The following is a 25,354-nucleotide window of genomic DNA, read 5'->3' as shown; positions in this document are numbered from 1 at the left end:
AAGTGATCTGAAAAATCTCAAATGCCAGCTCTCTCAGAATACAAAATCTATGAAACGGAGCTTCCCAAAGTGTGTTCCAAGGAAAGCAATCCTGGGAAATGCTCAGCAGAACAAAAATAAAATAATACATAAATATTAAAATGTATCAGTAAAGTAGAATTAAAATTAATTTAATTTAAATTTATTTTTTAAAAGATTGCTATTTATTTATTCATGAGAGACACAGAGAGAGGCAGAGACACAGGCAGAGGGAGAAGCAGGCTCCCTGTGGGGAGTCCGATGAGGGACTTAACCCCGGGACTCCAGGATCATGCCCTGGGCCGAGGGCAGATACTCAACCGCTGATCCACCCAGCAGTCCCAATTTAATTTAAATCTAACATGAAATAACATTCAAATAAAATCAAAATGAAAGATTATGGTCTCAGATGAGATGGAGAAATGAAGCCCAAGCTTCTCCTGGAGACGTATGATGTGCGTTCTGTGTCAGAGGCTCCCAAAGTCCTACTGCAAAGAAACTTGGTTGATTTGCAACCTAAGAATGTTTACCAAACTTATATGACCACATGTATTTTCTGGAAATACCTCTGACCTGGGGGACACCTAAATTGTCGTTCAGCAAACAGTGACTGCTCATTTCCCCTCCCCCATTGGTGTTGGGTTGGGTTGGATCCTGTGAGTTGCTTTGGTCAATGGAATTCTAGCAAATGTGAGGTGAGCAGAGGCCTTAAATGTGCTTGTGCGGTTAATGTGGTTCTTGAGCTATAGTGTGGTGCATGCAAAGGATGTGTCCTGATGGCCTCTGTCCCTTAGCTTGGGTCCCAGAAGAAATACAAATACAGCAGCCCATGCCTGCCAGCCCGCAGCCTGAGCAGAGATGCCCACACATGACCCCTCTAAGGCAGCCAAATCAGTTGACCCAGGGGTGTGAGAATAAGTATGCAGTCCATTCCACTGCATTTGGAGGGACTTGTTAACAGCATGACAGTCACCCTCGCTGACTAATACAGCATCCCACAGAAATACTCTTCTAAAAATTGCACACAAAATAATACAAAAAACATTTGTAAGAGGAACCATTCTTAGAAGCTGTTGGGAAAGGGGGGCCTGGGTGGCTCAGTAGGTTAAACATCTGTCTTCAGCTTGGGTTATGATCCCAGGGTCCTGGGATCAATCCCCACGTTGAGCTCTCTGCTCAATAGGGAGTCTGCTTCTCCCTCTCCTTCCCACTGGAGTTCTCTCCCTCCCTCTCTCTCTTTCTCAAATAAATAAAATTTTATGAAAAAAAAAAAGAAGAAGAAGAAGCTGTTGAGAAAGAATGAACAGCACATTCTGGGAGCTCAAGATACACTCAGAGGATGTGCCTCTTAAAATCAAGGGTCTTGGCAAGCATCTGGGCTATTTGCAGTAGAGATGCAGAGTTTAAGAAAAAGTTGAGCAACCCAAAAGAAAAAGATGTAAAGTACAAACAGGTAAATCCCAGGAGAGGAAATGTGAATAGCCAACAAACAAAGGAAAGTATGTTCAGTCTCAACAAAGAATCACAAAGATGCAAAATAAAACAATACTGGACTGCAGTGAGTGCAGACATAAGAAGTCTGAAGCTTCTAGAGATGCAGGGTGGGAATCATTCCACAGAGAGCAGGCAACAGGGAGGGGTGGAGGAAGCTGGAGATAGGTATGGACGCTCACTGCAGCTCTGATGGGAATAACAAGATCTGGGAAGATAAAAGCCCTTAGGCTCTCACGCAGGGGGATGCATAGATCGGCCGGCTTACGTTGTGCTACACCAATAAATTATCAAAATCAAGTTAAGAGTATAAATCAAATTTCAAACGGCGGCATGATGCCATTTACATCAATATTTAAAACATGCTAAACAGCAGAACACTTTGATTGTGGACAGACACACACATGTGTACTTAACATATAAAGCACACTCCGTGATGATCCACACCAATATCAAGATGACGGGGTCTCCTGTCGGGGAGCAGGGGCGGTGGTGGGGTCTGGGGGATGGTAAGAGGAAGGAGAGAGCCGGGCTTGATCAGAATCTGTAACAGTGCATTTCTTGAAGAGATAGAGATCCCAGGGAGGTAAAAATTAACATCTGTGACAGTGAGGGACCCGGGATTGGGCCAGCCCAGGCTCTGCTCTGATAACAGCTAATACCCTACATTTCAGGGGCTTCACCCATCCTGTTCCTGTTCACCATCCACTGGCTCACACTAACCAGATGACACGAAAATGACTACCAGGGAGGCCGGGGAAGAGAGGAGATGCTTGGATTATTTGGTGAGCACTAAATTATCTCTGACACACAGTACCCAGAACATTCTAGGATTCCTGTATACCCTAAAGATCTCACGATTAAATTTGGCATAGAAGGAAGAGAACCACCAGAGGAAGGGGATTTCACCAAGTCACTCTGGGAGAAAAGCTGAGACCCAGGCCCATCCCAGTATTCCTGAGGTTGCCTCTGGCTGAAGGTCCTGCCCAAAGTCATATGCGCCAGGGGAACAGTAGGGCTGGTATGGCCTTCATACCATCCTGCTTCAGAGATGGTGCAGGCACGGTATCAGGTGGTCTATGGGTCTGGGGCTGACATTTCGTATCGCTGTGCCCCCAGCCACTCTCAGTGTGAGGCCACAGGCAGTCCCAGGGGCTGGGACAGCAGAGCGAGCCTGGGCATAGAAAGGTGGGCCAAGGTCCACTTTCTCCCTGGCTCAGGATGCTCCCAGTCCCCTCCTTCTCTGCATGACAGCCTCAGAACCAACTCTGGGCCCCTGGCCTCCACACCATTCTCTAGGATGGCCCCACAGAGCCTTAAGAGTTTTCTAGGTCACATTAATTTCCCAAGAACCATATCACCATACCTTTACCCATCCATCCATCCATCATATGTCCATCTATCCATTCATTCATCCACATGTCCATCTGTCCATTTATCATCCATCTGTCCATCCATCCACATGTCCATCTGTTCACCTATCATCCATCTGTCCATCCATCCATCTACATGTCCATCTGTCCACTTATCATCCATCTGCCCATCCATCTGATGCCCAGCCTGTGGCAGATCTGTGATAGGCACGAGGCTTCCAGTGATCATCAAGATGGATCCTACCAGTCTCTATCTTCAATAACCATATGTTCTGGATGGGGGGGGGGGGGGGGCAAGGGGACAAAGACACAGGAACTCCCATGCTCAAGGAGAGGTGTGAAAAGAATGTCTGAGGGCTGCTTTCCACTGAGTGGTGGGTGGTGTCTTTGAAGAACAGAGGCTCAGACTGAGACCAAATGTCCACAAGGGACCAGGACCTGACGGTCAGTGCCAAGTGCACTCCAGGCAGCCAGCCCCAACAGGCACAGCCCCCTCACATGGACCCAGCTTGGCATGACAAAGGTTCCAGCATCAGGCTGGCTGAAGACTGAGGAGCTGGGGGAGAGCAGGAGGAGCCAGGATGGGGAGTGGGGTAAGAGCCAGGGGGTGTGGCTTCTCCAAGTGCCTGGGGAAGCCACCACAGGATGTTAAGCCTCACTGCTAAGCGGCCAAACCCCTGGTGACTCAGTGTGGTCTCCAGACCCCTGTTAGAGATACAGATCAGGAGACCTGAGTGCCCAGCGGAACCTGAGAGGCAATGTTCTAACTCAGCCCATCCTGGGGCTGCCCTCACGTTCAGGATTACCAGGGAGCCTCCACACTCAGGCTGCTTCTTGCAAGACCTGGCTGGAGTGGCAGTAGTTCATAGAGCTTTCTAAGTGACCCTCACATACCTCCCACTGAGGACCCCATCATCTACATGTTGTGGGTTGCTCAAGCCTTGGTGGCTTGCATCTACCTTCTGGAGAGCATTTACGAGGCAGCTAAGCCTCACTGGCCATCTGGGATTCAGCTGTGGTGACACCAAGTGGGCCTCACAGGACCCAGCCCAGGCTGGATGGCAGCACCACATGGGAGTTCCTGGAGCTCGGCCCTGCCATAGCCCCGACCAAGCCAAATGCGGGCCCAGGTGGGGCACTCCTCAGCCCTGGGAGCTAGAAGAGGCAGGAACGATCCTGTTCCAGAACCTCAGGAACAGCTGGCCTTGCCCACACCCTGATCTCAGCTGCTGACCTCCAGGGCTGTGCAAAAACAAATTCCTGCTGCTTTCATCCTTTGCTTCACTGGCCCCAGGACCTTCCCACAGACTGGATGTCAGTCTGGTCTGACCCAGAATGCTCCTCCTGTTGTCCTTGGGCTCCAGGAAGAAAGGTGTCCATGGGGAGACCAGCTCTGAAGCCAACGGGAGGCTCTCCCAGGGACGGGCTCACTGCCTCCCTGCATCCCTGCCCCTGAGAGGAGGGCACTGCCCCACCCTGAACAAAGGGGCAGGCTGCTGGATCCGCGAAGCCAGAGGGGAACAGGGGGACGGGGTCAGGGGAGATGCTGATGTGCAGCCCACAAAATGAAATGTAGGACAATTAAAAATGCACTCAGCTTAGATTTCAGAGAACCATTTCCAGACTGTAAATACCATACCTGTCATTAAAAATGTATTTATGGTGACCACACAGGAGCATCCTTGGGAGGCTGGGGGTGTGTCCACTGAGTGTGGCTGTAATACGTGCGGGCTCCAGGCACGGGCTCCACCAGCCCCCATCCACACAGGCCTTGAGCAGCAGATGGCAGAGGGGTGGCATCCCCATGCAAGACCAGTGGCAATCTTTCCATTTCTGGGGACACTCACACAGATCCCAAAATACAGAGGGCGCGAGCCGGTCATGCTCGCAGGGGAAAGTGTGAGTGGCAGGTAAACACACAAGTGGCTCACCCTCGCCAGGAACCCAAGGGACGCCAAGGAAAGGGGTCATGGGCCGTGGGGCCCAGGGGTGCGGGCCTGCCTGCCAGGGGGGACCCGAGCACCTGCTGAAGGGACCCAAGCGCCCGCTGGGAGCCGCTCACCCTCGGGCTCCCTCTCCGCCCAGGGAACTAAAGGAGGAGGAAAGAGACACATCTACGGGTTTTATGGTGATGGCATGTCAGAAGGAACGCGCTCCAGGGCGAGTTCGCGGCCACGGGGCACGCCGACGCGGACACCGGCCAACGGGGCCCAACTGGAAACAGATGCGCGAAGAAAGGAGACTGTTACTCACATCTGCTGTATAAATACGTCCACGTGAGAAAGATAAACAGAGGAAGGGACGGTGCTGGACGGGGAGAGGGGCGATCCTTCCTGACATGACTGATGCCTTTGCATGTATTTTTAATAAAGGAGAGGAAGTGTCTGTATGCAGACAGTGACGAGCAAGAACACGGAGGATTAAAGTCTGTTGATTTGCTTCAGAGAAAAACGAGATCAAAACCATTCCCATTCTCAGGACGTTTCGGGTCACATTGCCCGGCCGGCCACACTCTCCCAGGCAGGGCCAGGGAAGGACCTGAGGCTCTGGGAGAGCAGGAGCCCCCGCGGGAGCAGCCCCTCTCTCAGCTTCTCTACTTGCACCCCAAGAATCTGAGTCTGGAGCCCATAAGCAAGAAGTCCTGGCCCCCACTGTGCTACAGGGCTGGCCCAGATCCACCTGTCCCCGGCGTGTCCCCCACGAGGATAGGCAGCAGGTGCTAAGTACACCCCACAGCTCTGACCCGTGGGTACAGATCACACTGGGAAGGGTGGTTCACTGTCCACACCCCCGTCTGCTCCATGTGCTACCCGCTGAGACGCTGCAGAGAGCAGAGGAAACCCGGACTCTGGACAGTCAGCGGGGGCTGAGGAGGGAAGAACTACCCCCAACACACCCTTCAGACTCGGCTGGCATGCAGCAGGCAGGGCCACCGAGGTGGCCACAGAATTCTGTCTTGGGGAAGAGAAGACTCAGGTGCCTCTGTTCACTTTGTAGCCCCGGGGATGTGTCCCGGGACCATTCACCTAGCAAGGGGGATCGCCCTTCCCAGGGGCCTCGCCCTGACACCAGTCGTAGAGCACAAACCCTCGGAGGGCTGCAACGAGACGTCACTGGGACCTTAGGGCTCAGGCCATCATCCACGCTCATCCCAAATGCTGAGCACCTCCCCCAACACTGAGCAACATTGTTCAAAGCCCTCCTACCTCTCCTTGGTTGGGTGAGTTGCTCCAAGGCGCAAGATGAAAATCTACCAACGCAGGAGGTAATGGGGGGGTGGACATAGCAGGACAGCATGTGTCCTCTTCGCAGGATGTTGACTCCTTTCCCTGAGGCTGGAAGGGGATCTGGGGGCACGAGGGGCCAGGCTGGGGAGTCTGCAGGGTAAACCCGCAAATCCACTGCCCAGAGGAGCCGGCTAGCAAAGGCGCTCAGGCTAGAGGGGTAAGAAAAACCGCAAGGCGGCTTGAGTGGCTTAGTCCCCAGATGTGGTGCCATCAGCACCACCAGTGACCAAGCCAGCTGGCCCCCAAGGAGACCCCATCCCTGGAACAACAAGGAAAGGATCCAGCCTGAGGTGTCATTTCAACACCTGCCCAACCCATTGCAGAAATCCCCAACAAGAACCAACAGAATCAATCCTCAAGCCCCTGCCCTGGAAGCAAAGCCAAAAGCCAAAAATCAACTCAAGGGAGGCTGCACACAAACAGGAGTCCTGATGAGCAGGTTTGGGTGTTGTTGTTGTTGTTGTTGTTGTTTAATAGATTCCAAATAGAAAAGTGAATTAATTATTACTTGAGAAACATATCTTGAAAACCAAAAGGGCTCAATGCCCAGCAAATGTGGGAGCGGCGAGAGGCGCTTGGAGGAAACAGGATCCTCGCCCCAGGAAAGGCTTTGAAATGACAGCCCAAGAGGCTGGGAGCCGCCCTTCCCCCTTCCTGGGAGAGCAGGTGTAAGTATGGGGGACAATAGCAACCCAAATGATTTCTCCAAACCTCCTTCTTTCCCACCTCATTTAAGACATCACAGGGGCTACTTCATGTTCTTGGGCTGAATTCACATCTCACAAAGAAAGAGAGCCCCCCCATCACCGGTCGGTTATTTATTTATCAAGCTCTGCAGCTGAACCAGGAAGAAAGAAACACATCTGGACAATGGGGGGAATTGGCATATTTGGTGGACCCCGGGAGCTGTGTCTGAAGTCCAGGGCACGTGCGCGAGGGCATTTGTGTGCTGACCTGAATTCTCAATGCAAACCCTCTTCCTCTGGGGAGGAGAAAAGGAAGAGGGGAGGAAAACCAGGAAGAAAAGAAGGCCAAGAAGCTTTCTGAAGGGCGGTCTCTTCTCCGGGGCTGTGTGTGTGCCCACTGATGAAACCCTTGATCACGCTCCATGTCTCCGACACGCGTTTTGTAGCCAAAGGGAAGTTGTAAGAACATCCACTCACAGGGATGCTCCAACTGGGTGTTGCTGAGTGGGGAGAGGGAGTCTCAGCCCTCAGCCCTGGGAGACATATGGGTGCATACGGAGAAAAAAAACCCACGGTCAGGGTGACTTACCGCCACAGAGAACTTTCCAGAACTTTCCCCATGTCTGCATGGTAGTACTTCGTCAGGATCAAGATCACCTGTGGTAGCGACAGAAATAGAGAAATCAGTGAGTTTCAAGGCTCTGAGAGAGGGATATGATGACGCTGCCACCCCCGCCCCCAGGATTTGGGGTGTCATGTAGAGCATCAGCAGGCCGGGCCTTTCTGTCGGCCTCCCTGGGGGCCGGGGAGGGGGCTCCAGCCCCCCTGCAGCAGAGCGCCTATAGACACAAGACTTGTGTCTGCTCTGAAACCCCACTCCGCTCTTCACGGTGACTTTGGGAACATCCCAATCCAACCAGGTCCACCCGGTAGCCACCCCTCAGCAGGAAACATTCAAACCCAGCTCTGGGCCATCACAAACTGTGGCCAAAGGGACAGCCGAGGGGTGGCCCCAGGCTGGGCAGAGAATGCATCTGACGAGGCTTCTGAAGACGGGGACGGGGAGACCAAGCTGAGGCCCAGCCCGTGACGGCAGGGCCTGGTAGGGCCGAGGACAGCCGGACACCTGCACCCCATCCTCGGCACACGCCCCAGGCCCCACGCTAACAAAGCCTGTTTCATCTCACGCCCCTGCAGAAATCTGTTCCTACTAATGAAAATAAATGTGTTCAAGAGCACCCAAAAGTTCTCCCAAAGCACAGAAAGGACGTGAGGATTTGCCTGCCCAGCGGGGAAAAACGCCTTCTCCCCAATTACTTCACAAGCCAATGCATTTTCCCTGAACATCAAATTTCATTTCACTGCTGCCAATCCCTATTAGCGGCTCCTAACACTCCCGTTGCCATGGGAACCCCGGGAGGTAACCGGGGAACACCCCCCTGCTCCCAGCAGAGCCCTGAGCCCGGCTAATCTGGGGTCACCACACTGGCCGTCCCTGAGTTTGGTCTCTTGCCGCCAGCACAACCTCCTCCGCTCTCGGTCTTGGGGGCGCAGCTGCCCCCCAGCCCCCTGGCCTGGCCTGGCTGATCCCCCTGGTGCTGTGATCACCAGGGAAGGCAGGAGGAGGGGACGCCACCGGACCGGACAGCATGCGTGCAGGAGGCAGCGATGATCAAAAACAAAGCCAAGGCCTCCCTGTCCGCGGAGGCGCGAGGGCCCCGCCTTGCTCGGGAACAAAGCAATTTTCTCCTGCCAGCTCTCGGGCTGCCCGAGCCGCGCGGGAATCCTCTGAAGGCCGAGGGAGACAGGCGGAGTGACAGGGCCTGGACGTGCAGGAGACAAGCGTATTTTTAACCTATTGATTTATATTTTATAGTCTCGCCGCTCCCAGAGGGGATTTCGAGGAGCCAGAGTGTGACAGCTGGAAGGGACCTCAAAGGCTGTTTCATCCAGCCCATCCAGGGTGAAATCCTCCACCCAACATCCTTAGCAAGCCCCAGCTGTCCGAGCCTTGCCCACACACCTCGAGGGGTGGGGAGCTCACCCCCTCACGTGGTACTCGGGTCCTCCTGCGGGCTGAGCTCCTTGTCCAGGGGCTTCTGCTGCTGGAACTCTCTCTGCCCTGTGGTCCATCTCCCAGTAGGACCAGTGCCCCTCCCATCCCCTTCTGGGCAGGGCTCTCCACTCATGCCCACCCCAGTCACTCTGAACACCAACTCCACAGGGCTTTTGCACAAGCTGTTCCTCATCTTGGGATCCTCTTCCCACCACGACCCTTGATTCCTTGGATAATTCTAAGCGATTCTCAGATCTTAGTCTAACTGACGTCACTTCCAGGAAGCCTCCCAGGTCCCTCCCCTGGTTCAGTGCCCCCCACACTTCCCCAGACCCTGCGGTCTCCCCTCTGGCACCACTCATGAGGCCTGTTTCAAGGCCTTTGCGGGAGGGAACAGTGCCGGGCACAGCTCCTGCGGTCTAACGTGACCAGGGCAATGAAGCCAGGAGAGGTGTGTGCCCCAAGCAAGGACCCTGGCCCCCTGCTCTGGCCATCCACTTGCAAGCCACTCTCTGCCAACACAAGTACACATTGTTGCCCACTCTTTGTGCCAGGGGACTGAATCACTCTGCTGGTATGACCTTAACCCATGAAGCTGATGAGTTTGGGCTCCAGAGGCCAGGGACCGGGGCCGTCCTTGCCCGGAGCTCAGACAAGGAGCCACCCGAGACGGGTCAGCCCTGGGGGAGCCCGGCAGGCACCCTTAACTCTGCAGCTGGCCACAGAAGGAGCCCTCTGCTTTGGGGCCGGCCCCTCCAAGCCCAGCGTACCTCCGTTCCCCACCCTACAGAGCGAGGAAGCGATACCCAGCTCCCTCCGTGACGGCCAGGATGCCGGAGCCAGCAGCGACCCAGAAGGGGCCACGTTCTCGCTCACACGCACTGGTGTCGGCTCTGTCCCCGACCCACGTGCCGCACCAGGTGATTCAGTTCACGCACATCAACCTTCTTTACACCTGGGACCCAGGGGGCAGCTCCTGTCATCAACCCCAGGACAGAGAAAGGAACTAAAGCAGAGTGAGCACCAGCACTGCGTGCAGGAGAACAGAGCCTGCAAGCCCCCAGCCAGCGGCCGTGGGAGCCCGGGGAACGCGTCCTGGGCCCGGGCCCCGAGCCGCCAGGCTGAGGCCGGGCTCCACCATCTGCGCCGCTGACACGGTGCTGAAACTCTCACAAGTGTTTGAACAAGGGCCCCATGTTTTCATTACTTTTTGAAAGTTGTTTCAAAGAACTAAAAAGTACGGCCTGCCCTTCTGGGGATCCTCAGCTCACAGCTTTGGAAATGAAATATCCCAGGAACGCCTTTCCAGCGGTTGGCATGTTACTGCAAGTGTTGGGGCGCTTTGATCTGGGTGGGAGAAAAATCTGGAACGGGAGCTGGGTGGGGCTTCTGTGTCCTGGCCGTAGCCAGCAGTTTCCTCCCACCTAGAGGCTGCCTGCGCCCACTGTCCACACGACTCCTTCCAGAGAGTCAGGAACGTCCAAGGAGAGAACAAGGATAGGGAACCACCCCTGCAGAGGGGGGACGGGCCCCTAGGGTCCCACGGCACCCCTGCGCCTCCTCCTCTTACTTCCAGCCCCCCAGGCCCTGGAGGTGGGATCACGATAGGGGCGCTGTCCCGACGCCCTGGAGGCAGTGTCACTTAGGTCCAGCCAACCCGTGACCCCAGGAGAGAAGCCAAGCTCTCTGGACTCCCCAGACCTGCTCATCCTGAGGCTGCTGGGCTGTGGGCCCCTTCAAGGAGGGGACGTGGTCTGCTTTGCTCCACCCCAGATTCCCAGGGCTCAGCGCAGAGCAATAGTTCACTAGTACTCGTCCAGTGAGTGAATGAATATCCCCTGCCCAGACGCAGATCCAGGGAGGAGACGGTATCTGTCCTTCAGGCCGTCGCCACAGCCAACCGCAGCCAACCCCTGCTACCCCAGATGCCGGAACCCTCAGAGCCCCCCTGTCTGGACCACCCTCGCTCTCCGACGCCTGCAAACACTGCCCGAGGGGAAAGAACACACCCCATTCTTGGGGCCCACAGCTCTTCACCAAGATGCCTGTCCAACCCTCAGGAGAGGAAGCTCCAGGACTCTGGTGGGGTGAGCCCACCCTCCTCCCAGGGAGAGCACATATGAGATGTCCCCAACTGCTGCATGACACAAGCAACCAGGGCCAGGGGGCTGGTGTGTGACCTGAGCAGCCCCCCGTTCCCCCCACCGACTCAGGACAGCCTGCGCTTGATTTAATGCTCTGCTGTCCCTATCTTGAAATTCCTAAAAATGTTTAAACAAGGGGGCCCTATGTTTTCATTATGCATCGGACCCTATGAAGAGCGTAGCTGGGCCTGACATTCCCCAGTCAGAGACCCCTCTTGCCTCTCGAGGTGCTGGAGAGAGAGTGTCTACAGGACACCCAGTTCTACTGAGCCCATTGAATCTCATCTCCCTGGACAGGGAAGCAGGAGGACAGGCCAAGGTCGGGGGCTGGAAGGAGCCCGTGGGAACTTAGGATGGCTTCATCCAACACCTGCCTTTAGAAATGGAGAAACACATTCGGAGAAATGAAGGATATTCCCAAGGACAGGCCTAGTTCCCAGAGATCCCTATCCAAGGCCCCGGGGTGGCTTCCAGGGACAGGAGCCGTGGGCCCCACCAGCCTGCTCCTCTGTGGAGAGGCAGCCCAGGGCTCTCTCCCCTGACTCATGCAGAGACCCTCTGCGGGTAGCAGGGCCTCGCCTCGACCACCATCAGCCTGCCTCCTGCCCACCTGCCCATGCCACAAGTCAATTCCAGCCCCCAATGGTACGTCACTGCCCCTGGGACATACAACGTGCCCTTCACTCCTCTGCTCAGTGAAGAGCCTATAAAAACCACTTAGAAACAAGGCACGGGGTCTGTCCTCCAAGATCCTGCAAGAGGCTCATGGAAACAGCCCTGCGGTTGGAGGAAATCACACCAACCGGCAGAGGACCCTTAAGTGGCATCAGCAGACCTGCCAGTCTGAGAGGAGGCTCGCTCAGGGGAGTCTTAGTGCCCAGGGTTGCTGGAGGCCAACGGCATGATAATGAACATCTCCACCTGCAAACGGCATCCGTCCTCACCAGGTGCCCTGGTGGCACCACCTCTCTAACAAAATCAAACAGAACAGAGGGTGCAGTACGTGGGGACAACCCTGGCTGCCTGAGTCTCGGTTTCCTTATCTGTGAATCAGAGTGGACTCAGGTAGGACCTCACAAGGCTGCTGGAAGGGTGATTGTCCACCCACTCGGGCTTAGGCCAGAAATCAGAGCACAGATACCCCGGGGCCCAGGCCCTCTCTCTGTGAGCTGCTACGGCACGTTTCTAGGTCAGCTATTTCTGCATCCTGGGGGCGGAGGGGGGCTTACAACAGCGGCTCCGATTGAGGTTCTGGGGCCTCCTATGAAATGCCAGGCCTCTGCCCGTGGTCAGCAGGCAGCCAGGCTCCACTTGGTCATGTGGTCATTAGTGGAGACACAAGTCCCTCGTGCGGGTGGATCACTGAGTCCTGTGCCTTCCGAGGGTTCAAGAATAATCCCAAAAAAGTATAAAATACTCAGGCTCAATCCAACTGTCAATCAATGAGCACACTGCACACACTCATATACACACACAGAGGCAGCAAGCGTTCGGGCTCTATGGTGAACTCTGAAAATGGACTTCCCATCAGAAACAGGGGAAATGCAGAGGGGATCCATGAGGGTCAGGCCCGTGAGGCCCCAGGAGGCCCCCTGCACACTGATGTCCCCCAGGCCAGTCAGGACAGGGCCGGCCCATGACAGGGCGAGCCGAGGTCCCTGCTGCTCATAGTGGGGTCTGCAACCAACCACGCACATTTCCCTGGAGCGCCTAGAAATGCAGAAGCTGGGTGAGGCCCCACCCCAGACCTGCTGGCTCAGAATCTGTGTTCTAACATTAATGTTTAAGAAGCCACACTGGCATATCCTTGTCCCCAGAAAGGCCTGGGTCTGCATCTATTCACGCCCATCAGGAGCTGTATCTCCTCCTATCACTTAGGACAGCCCCGTCCTCTCTATCCTCACGCAGTTGACCTGTCTCCTGTTGACCAACAACAAACACACGCCAACTTCAGACACACACTCACCGCCATGACTCTCAGTCACCCCAGGGCTTTTGCACATGCTGGTTCCTGGACTTACCACCTTTCTGCCCCTCTGCTCTGCCTCCCTCTTGCTCTTTCTTAAAACCTCTTCCTGGAATCCCTGGGTGGCGCAGTGGTTTAGCGCTTGCCTTTGGCCTGGGGCGCGATCCTGGAGACCCGGGATTGAATCCCACATCGGGCTCCCGGTGCATGGAGCCTGCTTCTCCCTCTGCCTATGTCTCTGCCTCTCTCTCTCTCTCTCTCTCTCTCTCTCTATCAAAAATAAATAAAAATTTAAAAAAATTTAAAAAAAAAAAACCTCTTCCTCCTGAAGCCTCCCCAGCCACCCCAGGCTATGAGCTCCAAGAGGGCAGGAACCAAGTCCGCCCCTATAGGCACATTTTCCCGAGCCTAGCCAAGTGCCAGTACATAGTGAGGGTCTGATAAATAACTGCTCAGTGATTATTCAGCAACAGACCAGCTCCAAAGAGCCAGGAATGAGTCCTAGTGTGGCCTCTCCCTTCCCCACCTCACCTGTCCACTTTTGCAGGTGTGGAAGTTGATGCTAGACCATGCACAACATCTTGTCCCCTCAGAACACCAGAATGCATGGGCTTAGGAGCCCACCTAGGACTGAGGCCCAGAGAGGGGAGGACTCCAGACCAGGGGCACCTGTGGACCCCCATCCCTGGTCTCCACAATGCACGGGAGGGATGCTGAGGATGGGAAGGTCAGGGTCTGCTACCACGCACCAACTGTCCCAATTACATGGACAAACACACAGAGGAACAGTGCCATAAAACAATGGCCCCAAGGTCACACAGCTGGCACTTCCACATGGCATCATGTAAAATACATGAGGCATCAAGTATTAGGAAGAGAAAATGGAGGCCAATGAACAAGGCAGAGAATGTTTTATGGTGACGTTGAGTATTCATTCAACAAATGGTCTTATCGCTCGCTGTGGCAGGCACGAGGATCCACAGAGAAGCAGCAGCCAGGGTCCCAGTAGCCACAGGCACCCACTGTCCCTTGGGCCTGTCGATGATGACATTCCCTCCACACTCAGGCTTCCAGGATGCTCAGAAGAGCACCACCAAGATGTGTTTCACGGTCCGGAAACACACGTTCACGCACAGAAGGGGTAGAAGGCCACCCACGCTGGGGAACCTTCGCATACGACGTGTCGGAGAGATGGGAACACGCATGCACATAAAGGGATACATTCCATCTGGATCTGGGAGCCAAGGTCCCATCCTGGGTGTGCCTCTGTGAGGGCCTGATCCAGCCCCGCACCTGATGTCCTGCTCCAGAAAAAGATGAGACTCTCCGAGAGGCCACGGGCTCTTCCTGGGGCCGCTGGTTTCACCTGCACCGCCCTCCCACCAGTCATGTCCCACTGCTTGGGCAAATCCTCAATTCACTCCCTGCTCCATCCCTCCCAAGCTCACCGGGAGGCAAAGGTGCAGTGCAGAATGGGCATCAAAAAGCTTTAAAAATGGTCAGTTGTGATCCTGGGGTGGGGGGGGGATGGGGGCACAGTGCGGGGAGGGCTGATTACCAAACTCTTTAGAGGGAATCACTTTTATTCCATTCCTTGAAAGAGAAATGACCCAAATACTCACAGCGATCAGGGAAATGGACCAGTTTGTCTTCTGCAAGCGTAAGAGCTCTGCAGCTGCACCTGTTCTCAGGATATGCCCCGCCCCCACCCCAGGCCCCAGAGGGACAGGACGCAGGCGAATTACAGGGAATGAGGCCTGTGACTTGGCCCCATAGGTGGGAAGTGACTCTCGGCACAGGCTCGGTGGCCACACAAACATCCCACGCCGGACCAGGAGGCTGATTTATGACGGGTGGTGAGGGAAGGTAAGGGACATCAGGATGGCCTCCCTCCTGGAGGCTCCCGGGGCTGGTGACCAGGGCACATCCATGAGATGGCAGCTTGCTGGCCAGCCCTCGTGTGAAGCCCGAAGGCAGCTTCCCTGCCCTGAGCCCCAGCATCCTCACCTGCCCTGGGGGATGACGGAGGGAGGCCTCAGCAGATTTCACACCCCAACAGCTGAACTGTTCTTGGAGGAGGGCATGTCGTGAAGATGAAGACCTCCCACCAGACAGGCCCTGATGTCACTCTACCTGTACCTGGAAGGATGCCAGTGCTGGGCATATAGAACGACCAGAAGGAGCTCCAGAAGGAGCCTCCTTCCAGGACCTTAGGCATGCTCCTGATCAGGGTATGGAGATACACCCACAGTGAAGCCAACTCCCAACAGCTAACAAAAACACAGTCTGTTGACACCCTGGCCCAGCGATGCTACTCCCGGGGAGCTATTCTATAGATGTCCTTGTGCATATGGAGTGATGGATGTCCAAAATCGTTTCCTGTGACACCGTAATAGAGCCCGGAAATAAGTGGCACGTCCGCCGAGAGACCAGGATAAACAGCCTGCAACCAGCCACCCTTGGGAGCACTGTGCAGCCGTACCAAAGAGGGAGGATGCGCCCCTGACGACTTGGACAGGTCCCCAGCACCATGCGCTCAGTTATGGGGGCCATGGGAAGAAGAGCACAATGCCACCCCGCTGTGTGAACAAGCCACTGGATTCCTGTACACTTCAAAAGGGTTAACACAGTGAATTTTACATTACTCGAATTTTATCTCAACTGAGAAACATGAGAGAGGATAGGATCTGTAGCCAAGTTCACTTGAAGCTGCACAACAATGCGCCGGATGGAACCGTGGCCACTTTCGGTGGTGGAGGGGCCGCAAGAAGGCGAGGCAGCTCTCGCTGGAGGCCGTGGGCTGCTGCTGACACTGAACTTTGTCACCTACTGGGTGTTCACATCTTGGGCGCATGCGCACACTGTGTCCACACACATGCTCTGCTGTGCCGTCGTCCCACATTCACCACGCGCGTGAGCTCCAAGAGGGGACCTTCTCCCTCCTGCCCTCCAGACATGAAAAAGACACTCATGTTCATGCTGGTGAAATTGGCACCCATGTGCCAGTCGAAGACTAGACCCTGATGAATGCATTCAGTTGGCATGCAATAAATGTCCACTGAAGGCCACTGGAGAAACACAATCCTGAGTCAGCGGTGGCTGGGCTGTGGAGGGACACAGGAGGTGTTGCACCAGGTGACAATGCACTCAGGCAGGGTCACCCTGACCGGACCAGGCTGTGAGCCCCGATGCAGAGGAAGGGCCCTCAATGCAAGGGAAGGGCATCGGACACCCCCACCACCTCTGCCCTACGCAAGCAGACACAGCACAGCATACATTCCCATCCTTTGCTTCTCCCTACAGCCTTGCAGGTCAGCACCATCATCCCCACTGCCCAGGTTAGCAGCAGAGGTGGGAATGGCAGCAGTGCTGCCCCGAGGGTGCACCTAAGACAGCAGAGCTGGAAGCAGACAGGCTGGTCTGAGGCCAACACTGCAGATCGTTCTGGAACAGCACCCTGTGGAGCTCTCTCTAGGCTGAACAAAAGAGGAGGGGGCTTCCTGCTGACCAAGCATGCTGGCCTTCCCCTTTAACCAGCAGTCAGGGCTGGCCCTCATCCCCAGAGCCCCAGGAAGGCAGTAGGGCTCAGCTCCCTTCACCCAAGAGGCCTCCTATATGAAGAAATCTATTCCGTTTAAGGAAATGGGTTCTGCACTTATCTACCAGGGTGAGGAACCTTGTTTCTCTCTGCCAGAGACTGCCTGGGGGAGGGGTGGGAATCTGCTTGGCTCAGAAAGCCCCATGGCAGGTGCTGCTTCTTCCAGGGCCAGGCCTTGGTCAATCCCAATGCCTCCCTGCAGACACCACAGGCTGCTGGCTTGGGCTGCCAGAACCACCCTCATTCATGCTCGCCACCCTACCCCAGGATCCTCACCCCTGCTCCCTCCACTCCATGAGGCCTCCACGGTTCTCTAAGCTGGCAGGATCCCCATGGACCCCGAGACCTCCCTAAGGTCCTTACTCCCAGATGTGTCTACTCATCAAAGTGGCTGCTAGTGTGAGGCATCGCCCTCTCACAGAATCTCCTGCAGAGCAGAGAGCCGAGGTCCTCCTCCTGAGGCAGCATCCCAGCCCCCTGGCTCCAGGCTCCTCTGTGGATCCTGGGGGACTTCACCGAGACCACTACATTCCTGGAGCCCTGAGGGTCTCATCTGGGTCCTGGCTTTACAGCATATGAGTTGTGTGTTCCTTGGTGTGGCCCCCAGGCAGCTCAGGCTCCTCTGACATGGGGATGATGGTGCAGGCTTTACAGAGCTGGACTGAGATGAATGAGCGTGGTGTGTCCATGGCGAGCACAGCACTCCAGGTTAGGGGGGTGGTTTGGGTAGAACTTTGTTAGCAATGCACCTGAGGCAGTCTAGGTGAGGTGCCACCGCGGGTACTGAAGTGCCCGGAGGAGCTTTTGTTCAACCTCCCGACTCACCACCTCAGGCACATCTGCCCACCCCTTGCTCCTTCCTCCTCCTCCTTTCTCTCCTCTCCACCACTCAGAGGGTACCACCATCCTCCAGGACGTCTCCAGACTAAGCTGCCAGTGTTTGATTACACACACTTTTCCCACACCAGGCATGAGCTCAAGCGTGATATCTTTCGGGCTGGGCCCCCTCCCCTCACCACCTGCTGCGCCCCTTGCGCAGGGGAAGGCACCCATCCTTGGAGCTGGTCCAGCCTGAGTGTGATTCTTTATACACTGTGGCGTCCCCCTTTTGCTCTAGTGTCACCTCCCTGTCTCCAATGGCCACACATCCCTGAGAGGCTAGGATCCTAAGTGGGCTACCATGTCCAAAGGGCCTGGCACCTTGCCTGATGCTGAGGGAGGCCTGACAAATGACTGTCCCGTGCCCCCTCCACAACCAGGGTGAGAGGCCTGGCTGCCCTCAGTGATGCCATGTCTTGCTCTGAGTCACCCGGGCCCGGACGGGACCCCTTTCTTCCACAGAGCGTGGACCGGTTGTTCGCCTGGGCAGCCAAGGCCCTGCAGCTGCCCAGTTTAGGACAGAGGCCAGGGGCTACCCGGCAAGCTTGGAGTTGGATCTGGTTCCATCTCGCTGCTGGTGACCCCACAACCCCTTCCCTGCCTCCCACATGCCTAGGAAAGTCGGGAGAGAGCGGCTACTGTCACTGGGAACAGGGGAGGGTCTGGGACGGTCAGGGAAGGAAGATGTCTTCTAAAAGCAGAAGGCATGAGGCCACTCTAGAAAGGTCCCCACTGCAGAAGCTCTGGCCAGACAATGAGGGGGTCCCAGGATAGCACCCTGGTGGCCTGGGGAGAGGGAAGGAGGGCTTCTGATGAGGGTCTAGGGTGCAAGGACACTTGAAACCCTCCCTTCCAGGAGGAATGGAGGAGAATGTACATGAAGGAGATGGGCAAGCAAGGCAGGCAGGGCGTTGTAGACACGAGCGCCAGCTTTAGCCCAAACGGAGCGTTCTCCACAAGGGGGTCTGCGCCAGGGTCCTGGCTCCGGCTCCATGGTGGTGGTAGAGGTTACACCCAGCTCTCTGCACTATCTCTGTAACTCTGTGCTGTGATTTTAAAATGACATGTTATAATAAGAAAGAGAGAGACTTGAAAGGCACATCTCCCCAATGCAAACAAGAGAAAACAAAGCAAAGCCTCGCCTTCCCCCAGGACCTCGGACGTGCCTCACAAAGAGGCCCCAGAGACACGGCTGGGCCTGCAGCCACACTCAAGCCCCCTCCCCAGCCAGCCCCGTGGACAGAGACCAAGACCCATCACACACCCGCAAGGACGGCCGCAATGGTGGGCTCCCTCCACACGATGGGAGGCCCTGCCCAGTGTCCCCAGCACGTAGGGACCAGAAATGGACAGGAATGTAAGAACCAGAAGAGAACAAAAGGAAGAAAAAACATCTCACATGAGCCACAGGCTTGAACACATGACCCTGCCCACTAGGGACCATGGCCCTCTCCCTGGGAGAAGCCAATAAGATGCAGTGTCCCTGGGGAAGGGCCAGGGGCATTCTCTTCGTCCCTGTAGTGTCCACACTGGTGGGTCCCGTTACCCAGAGCAGCAGGAGTATAGACGCCTGCAGAGATGTGTCGCCAAAGCCCCATTCCTTCACACAGCTGGGCTTGGCCTCCCCTGGAAGGTATGGCTTCCAGGCTCAGTTCTGGCTCCCAGAACACAGCAGAAGCCCTGTGTGTCACCTGCGTGCCTGCGCCATGAAAATCTCCTCTTCATCACCACCGTTCGTTACAATAGCACTGGATCACTCTGTCCTGGCCCAGCACTAAGTGATTTATGGACATGACCTCCTGCAACCCTCCCCACAGCCCTGGTTACTGGGAACCAGCCCATCCCCATTTTGCAGATGAGGATGCTGAGACACAGAGAGGGAGGTTCTGTGCCCCAGGTCACACAGCTCAGACATGGCAGGGCTGGGCCTGGAGACTGGCCTATAGAAGGAAGGCCTTTACCCTATGCACCCCAGTTTAGCACAGCAGTGTGGGGACAGGGGACAGCACACCCGTCCAGCTCTGGCTCCCAGAAGAGCCGGAAGCTGCCTCTCCCACAGTGGGCCAGCAGCGGGCTGCCTTGGCCTTGGCGGGTCCTGGCCCGGGCCAGAGTGCAGCAGCCCCTCCCCTGCCGTGAGCTCACTCCATGTGACCCTCAAGGGCCCCATGAGGCCTTCCATCAGACTTGGCACAGGCTGTTTTACAGTTCCAGTTTCAGACCGCAGCCTGGCCGTCTGTCACCACTCCTCTGAGAGCCCTCGTCAACCCAAACGCCACATTAAGAATGATTTATTTTCAGGCTTCAGAACGACCACACAAACTGACCAACTCCCAGGGGTGTCCTGAGTGGGGGCCGTGGCGCCATCCTCACCTCCGCACCCACACAGGCAGGAAGGAATGAGTGGGGCGAGGTTAGATCTCGCCCACCAGGCATGATGGACAGCTGTGTACCTTGAGCAGGCCCCGCCCACTCTGCACCTGTGCTCTCCACCTCCCCCGCTCTCCCTCCACTCCAAGGGCCCACCAGCCATCAGCTTGTACCCCTGCCATCCTTGGCACCCCCTGCCCCTCCTCATCAGGCACATCTGTACTTCTAGAGGGGCTCCCCTCAGGCATGTCTGGAAAGACTTCCAGAACCCTCTGCCCACCTCCAGTCAAGGCTGGTGCCCACAGACCCTGGACATGGTGAGTTGAATGCCACCCCCCAATAGATGTTCACCTGGAGCCACTGAATGTGACCTTATGTGGGGAAGGGGACTTTGAGGATGTAATTAAAAGTCTCGAGACGAGGGACCCCTGGGTGGCTCAATTGGCTAAGCATCCGACTCTTAGTTTTGGCTCAGGTAATGAATGATCTCCAGGTCCTGGGATTAAGCCCCGTGTCGGGAAGTCTGCTTCCCCCTCTTTCTCTCTCTGCCCCTCCTCTTGCTCTCTCTCTCTCAAAATAAATAAATAAATCTTTAAAAAAAAATCTCAAGATGAGATCTCCTGGAGTGGCCTTAAATCCAGTGACAAGTGTCCTTACAAAGCAAAGAAGAGATGGTCCTTGTGGAGGAGGCCACAAAGACCGAGGCAGAGACACGGGTGATGCTTCTCCAAGTCCAGGACCGCCAAGGATCGCCTGCAAACTCCCAGACACCAAGCGAGAGGCCTGGGAGGGAACACACCCTGCCTGCGACCCCTGATCCGGGACTCCTGGCCCCAGAGCTGGAAGAGGAAAACCCCTTGGCTTTGATCGCCAGTCTGGGGTGCTTTGTTGCAGCTGCCCAGGAAGTGCGCGCATTGGATCTCCCACAAGTGTGGCTCATCGGCCTTTCCTGTCCTTTCCCCCCAGACAGCAGCCTCCTGGGGGAAGGGCCACAGGTGTCCATCTGTGTCTCCAGTCCCCACGTGGGATGGATGGATAAGCAGCTCTGGATTGGGGGGCAGGAGGGCTGAATTAGGTGTCCTCCCCAGGCCCAGCTCTGGGAGCACCTTGAAGCCCACCTTGGGGCTCAACACCCAGCTGCTTCCTCCGCTCTGGCTCCTCAGCGGGGACCACCTGTCTTCCTCTTTGGTGTAGGTCAAATCACATCCTGCCAGAAGAGGCCGGAGGCCTGACCCCTGACACCTGGGAGTGTGACCTTATTCAGAAATAGAGAAATATCAGAGGTCACTGGGGTGGGGGGCTCCTAATCCAATATGACCAGTGTCCTCACCAAAAAGGGAAGTTTGGACACAGACACACACACTGAGGGAAGGCAGTGTGGGGACGCGGGGAGAAGACGCCCGACCATGGCCAAGGGATGCCTGAAGCCACTAGACGCTGGGAGAGACGTGGCGACCATTCCCCGCTGGGCCCTTAGAGGGAACCAGCCTTCCCACACCTCCCGGACTTCAGCCTCCGGAGCTGGGAGGTGATACATTTCCGCCATTCAACCCCTCAGTTTGCGGTGACTTGTTACGGCGGCCCGAGGAGGACGCTGGTCCGGGCACACACCCATTCTGCAGATGAGGACAAAGAGGCTCAGCCTGCTGGAGGTGACCTCGCTGGGAACCCCAGGGCGGGGTGGGAGGTGCCTGATTCCCACTGCCCCAGATGGGAAGAGGAACGGGGAGTCTCCCAGGGGCAGCCGGGCTCCCGCCTCCCAGAGCCCTGGCCCCATCCCGGCCGTGCCCGCCCGGCCAGCAGGTGAGAGCCCAGCCCGCATCAATCAGGCAACCCTTCACAGGCGCCAAGCCTAATGTTTAAAAAAAAAGGGTCTTGAGAAGTAAGCTTCAAAAAGATTCCTATAAATCAAAATCAGTCAGCAGAAAATAAATGGAGAACGTTACCCCTCTGTGGAAAATCGGCATTTTACATCTAAGCTGTTTAAGGGATGATGTGTATGTTAATAGATGAGTCCTGGTAGATTTTCCCACCGTGGCTGCGCTTTGAAAATACGATTTACTCTCCATTTCTAACAACCCGATTGGACTTTACCCCACCTGTCACTCCTAAGTCACCGTAGGGAAAATTATTAGTGAAATTGCAAGATTCTTATTCCTTCCTTCCTTCCATCCTTCCTTCTTTCCTTCCTTCCTTCCTTCCTTCGTTCATTCGTTTTTGCTGTTGCTCTTCGGAACAATGCTCTCCTGCGTCTACCCAGAAGAGCTGGCATGTCTCAGACCTGTCTGTGGCCACATAAAGTTGACTGGAAACACCGTCACGTGGGTGCATCTTCTCTCCACACTGAACGTGCCCCGGGGTGTCTCCTGCAGGACGGTGGAAACTGCTGGTCCTGTTTTTAAAACAGAAATCCCTCCTGCGAGGCTCCAACACCCTGCCCCTCCTCCCTGCCCGTCCCCAGCCAGAGGACCATATGTTCTTCACTTCCAAGAATTTCTCTTAGCAAATGCTGCTGTCACGTCAGAACAGAGGCGCCCAGAACAAAGGAAATGCAGGTGGTGGGAGGCGAACCCTTGGCTGCATCCAACTGGCAGGGCCGAGATTTTGGCCACAGCAGCCCCTGAAAATGTCCTGTGGCTTTAAGGAGTCCAGACAGGCTGGTCCCTGAAAGGTCCATTTCTCAGGAAAGCAGGGGGCCTGGTGGGCCAGATACCAGCCTGGAGAGAAGCCACTTGGGGCCCATCTGAGCTCTGCAAAGACTAATTTATCTTCTTGAGAAAGCCAGTGGGAGAGACCAACAATGAAAGCCAGGCCCTGTTTCTGGAATCCGCCCCTCTTAGCCATCTGGGGTGCAAGATGACTTCTGGGGGCCCGAGGCACTTTGGCATTTCATGGGCTACTTCCTCCATAAAAAAAAATATTGACAATTATATTTTATGGCTGCACTTGTATAAAAAAGAATACATTCGTATTATATATCAAAACATTTCCTTGACCTAAAAATTTACTTTTCTTCTTCTGATTCTAAAGGAAATTAAAACATTTTTGTGGATGCCTGAATGTCCTGGGGGCCCTGGCATGGAGCCTTGAGTCTGCAGGAGACACAGCCCCGTGGCCTCCCCCAACCAGCCCACTAGAGTCCAGCCCCCACTCCCCTGCCTCAGCCTGGCAGCACTTGCCCCCCTGCATGCCAGACCTGCAGCCTGACCCCCGAGAGCTCCCCTTGCACACTCTTCTCCAACACAGAGTTGTCACAATACCCTCTCCCCTCCCTCAGAACGCTGACTCTGACATTCCCTCTGGGAGGGAAACCTGTAAAGAATCCCAGGAAACCCACTAATGTATAAGCACACTAGCAGAACTGTCCACCCCATTTCAAGGTTTACAGACCAGGCGGGGACCCAACCAGTCTATGGGGCCGATAAGCCCTTCCCACCCCCCTGACAAGGCAGGAAGAAATCTACCCAGAGCTCACCCCAAGGGAAACTGCCAGGCTTGGGGCCCTTCTGGTGGGCCGGGTCTCTGGCCTCACTAGGCCAGCCATTCAGTCTGGATTCAGCCTGGAAATGTCACTTGGGAACACACTTCACAGCCTATGGTCATGCCACATAAAGACACACGAGGATGATGACACCCACCCCCAGCACAAGCACCATGGTGTCTCATGCTGCCCAGATCCACTCACTGGCAGTCAAGGCCTGGAGACCGAGATACCCATCATCCAACCCCCGGCTGGCTCTTTAAGGTCTGGCTCACCCCACTCCTTACCCTAAAATTCCTCTCCCAACCCTGCAAGTGATATCAACCACCCTTCAGGGCCCCTCATATCTCAGACCTTCCCAATGACTCCTGTCCTTTGCCTTGGCTCACTTCCTACCTTGTACCCCTAACTCCTCATTCCTCCACTGTTTACCCCCAGAGGCTCCTCAGCGGCCAGCTCTGAGCCTGGCCCCCACACGCCTGGGATGGGGAGGTGCTGGTGCAGTGAAGGGGGCTTGTCCCATCACCACTGCTGACTGTATCACACCTTGCCTCCTCTGACGGTTCACAGTTGGGGTCTGTCCCCTCTGCTCTGAAGCCTCCTGAAGCACAAGGACTTGCTTGTCCTGCCTCCCCAGCACCTGGCACACAGTAGGTCCTCAGGCTGCATGTGGCTGTGGTCAGAACTTGTGCAGCTGCATTGGGAGTGCCTTCAATGTCACCTCCTGGGAAAGGTGGCCTGTGATGCCGCACGGCCTTGGGCACAGCCCACTCCCCTGGGGACACATCTCCCAGCTTGGTGGCCCACACGTCTGTCTGGAAGTCCCCATTTCAGATGCTCTCAGCTGGGCTCGCAGGTCAACAGTCATCCCATTTGAACGGGACCAGGGACCACACTGCCAGTGTCAGAAGGCAAACAGCTCAGGAAGGCCCGTGTCAATCACTCCAGGCCCACCTGTGCCATCTGTATCAGATTCACCCATTAGGAGCTTCGTTTTTAAGGCTTTTTTTAATCAATTCACTTCTTTTACTCCAACAGAAAACTTCACATTATTTCCACAAGGGATAGCTAGCATCGCTTGCCTGAAAGCTGCACAGAAGACAACATGATGAAGACCCTTCATTCCCTCCTACCACACACGCACGGCCTGCCCAAGACGAGCCAGTGGACAAGCCATTACTGTCAGCATGGAAGAGGAAGGAAACAAGACTGGTGACCCCTCCGGGGCCCTCAGGGCCACTGGGGCCTCTTATCCTGGCTCCTCCCTGGCTGCAGGAGTGCCACACTTTGGGAAATATCCAGCATCTCTGAATGCAGAACTCCCCACCTCCGCTTCCTCCCTAAGCCCCAAACACAACCCAGGAATCCAGTGATGGGGAGCTCACTACATCACAAACGCAGCTCCAACATAACAGGGAGCATCAGGGAGATTGCCGAATGCTCTCGGCAACCCCAGCTTCTGTACAAAACCAGGCTGACAACAAAAGCCCAGCCCCTCCCTGTGGATGCTATTTCTGTAAAGCCAAAAAGCCGTGGGGGCTCACAGGCGAGATCCGTCTACATGGGCAGTGATTCTCCTCAAATAGAGCCAGGCTTGTGTGGAGCTCAGGTTAAGGCCCAGCTCCCGGGCGGGTGTTAAGCTGTCTTTGAGCGTGGTGACCGTGGCCTGCGCAGGCCCTTATCTGGGCTTTCCAACACATAAGCAGCCACGACCGCCTTGGCCTTGAGGAGGCTGTGCCCTGGAGGGGATTCTCCTGGTCACGTCTCCAGAAACTGCTTCCTGAGCGTTCTCGGAGGCTCGCACCCTTTCTGGAAGTGGCTGTTGGGAGAGATCTTTGGGGGCCTGTGAGAGGTGTACCCGGTCTCCTAAGCCTGTCCCCAGCAGGCAGGGCTCCGGTGGCCAGAAGGCAGGGTGCAGCCAGCAGAGTGGGAAGGGTCCGGCCCTGAAAGACGCCCGTCATCACAGTCATGCTGTCATTATCAGAGGTGAGGTACTTCAAGAAAAGAG

The 25,354-nt window shown here is 55.7% G+C and overlaps 2 protein-coding genes across 2 annotated transcripts in view; one reads left to right on the top strand and one right to left on the bottom strand.

Moving 5' to 3' along the window:
• The window catches only part of PPP2R2C (protein phosphatase 2 regulatory subunit Bgamma), a 947,578-nt gene that overhangs the window by 13,912 nt on the left and 908,312 nt on the right, over nt 1–25,354 (top strand). The gene's annotated exons all lie outside the window — the stretch shown is intronic.
• SORCS2 (sortilin related VPS10 domain containing receptor 2) overlaps nt 1–25,354 on the bottom strand; it is a 459,215-nt gene that overhangs the window by 269,276 nt on the left and 164,585 nt on the right. The window contains exon 2 of the mRNA XM_025437086.3: nt 7,445–7,512. Coding sequence (XP_025292871.3) covers nt 7,445–7,512 — 68 coding nt within the window. The remainder of the gene's footprint in view (nt 1–7,444; nt 7,513–25,354) is intronic.

The sequence above is a fragment of the Canis lupus genome, chromosome 3 (assembly GCF_003254725.2).
Source record: "Canis lupus dingo isolate Sandy chromosome 3, ASM325472v2, whole genome shotgun sequence".
Taxonomy (NCBI): domain Eukaryota; kingdom Metazoa; phylum Chordata; class Mammalia; order Carnivora; family Canidae; genus Canis; species Canis lupus.
This window is presented reverse-complemented; position numbering and strand designations above follow the sequence as displayed.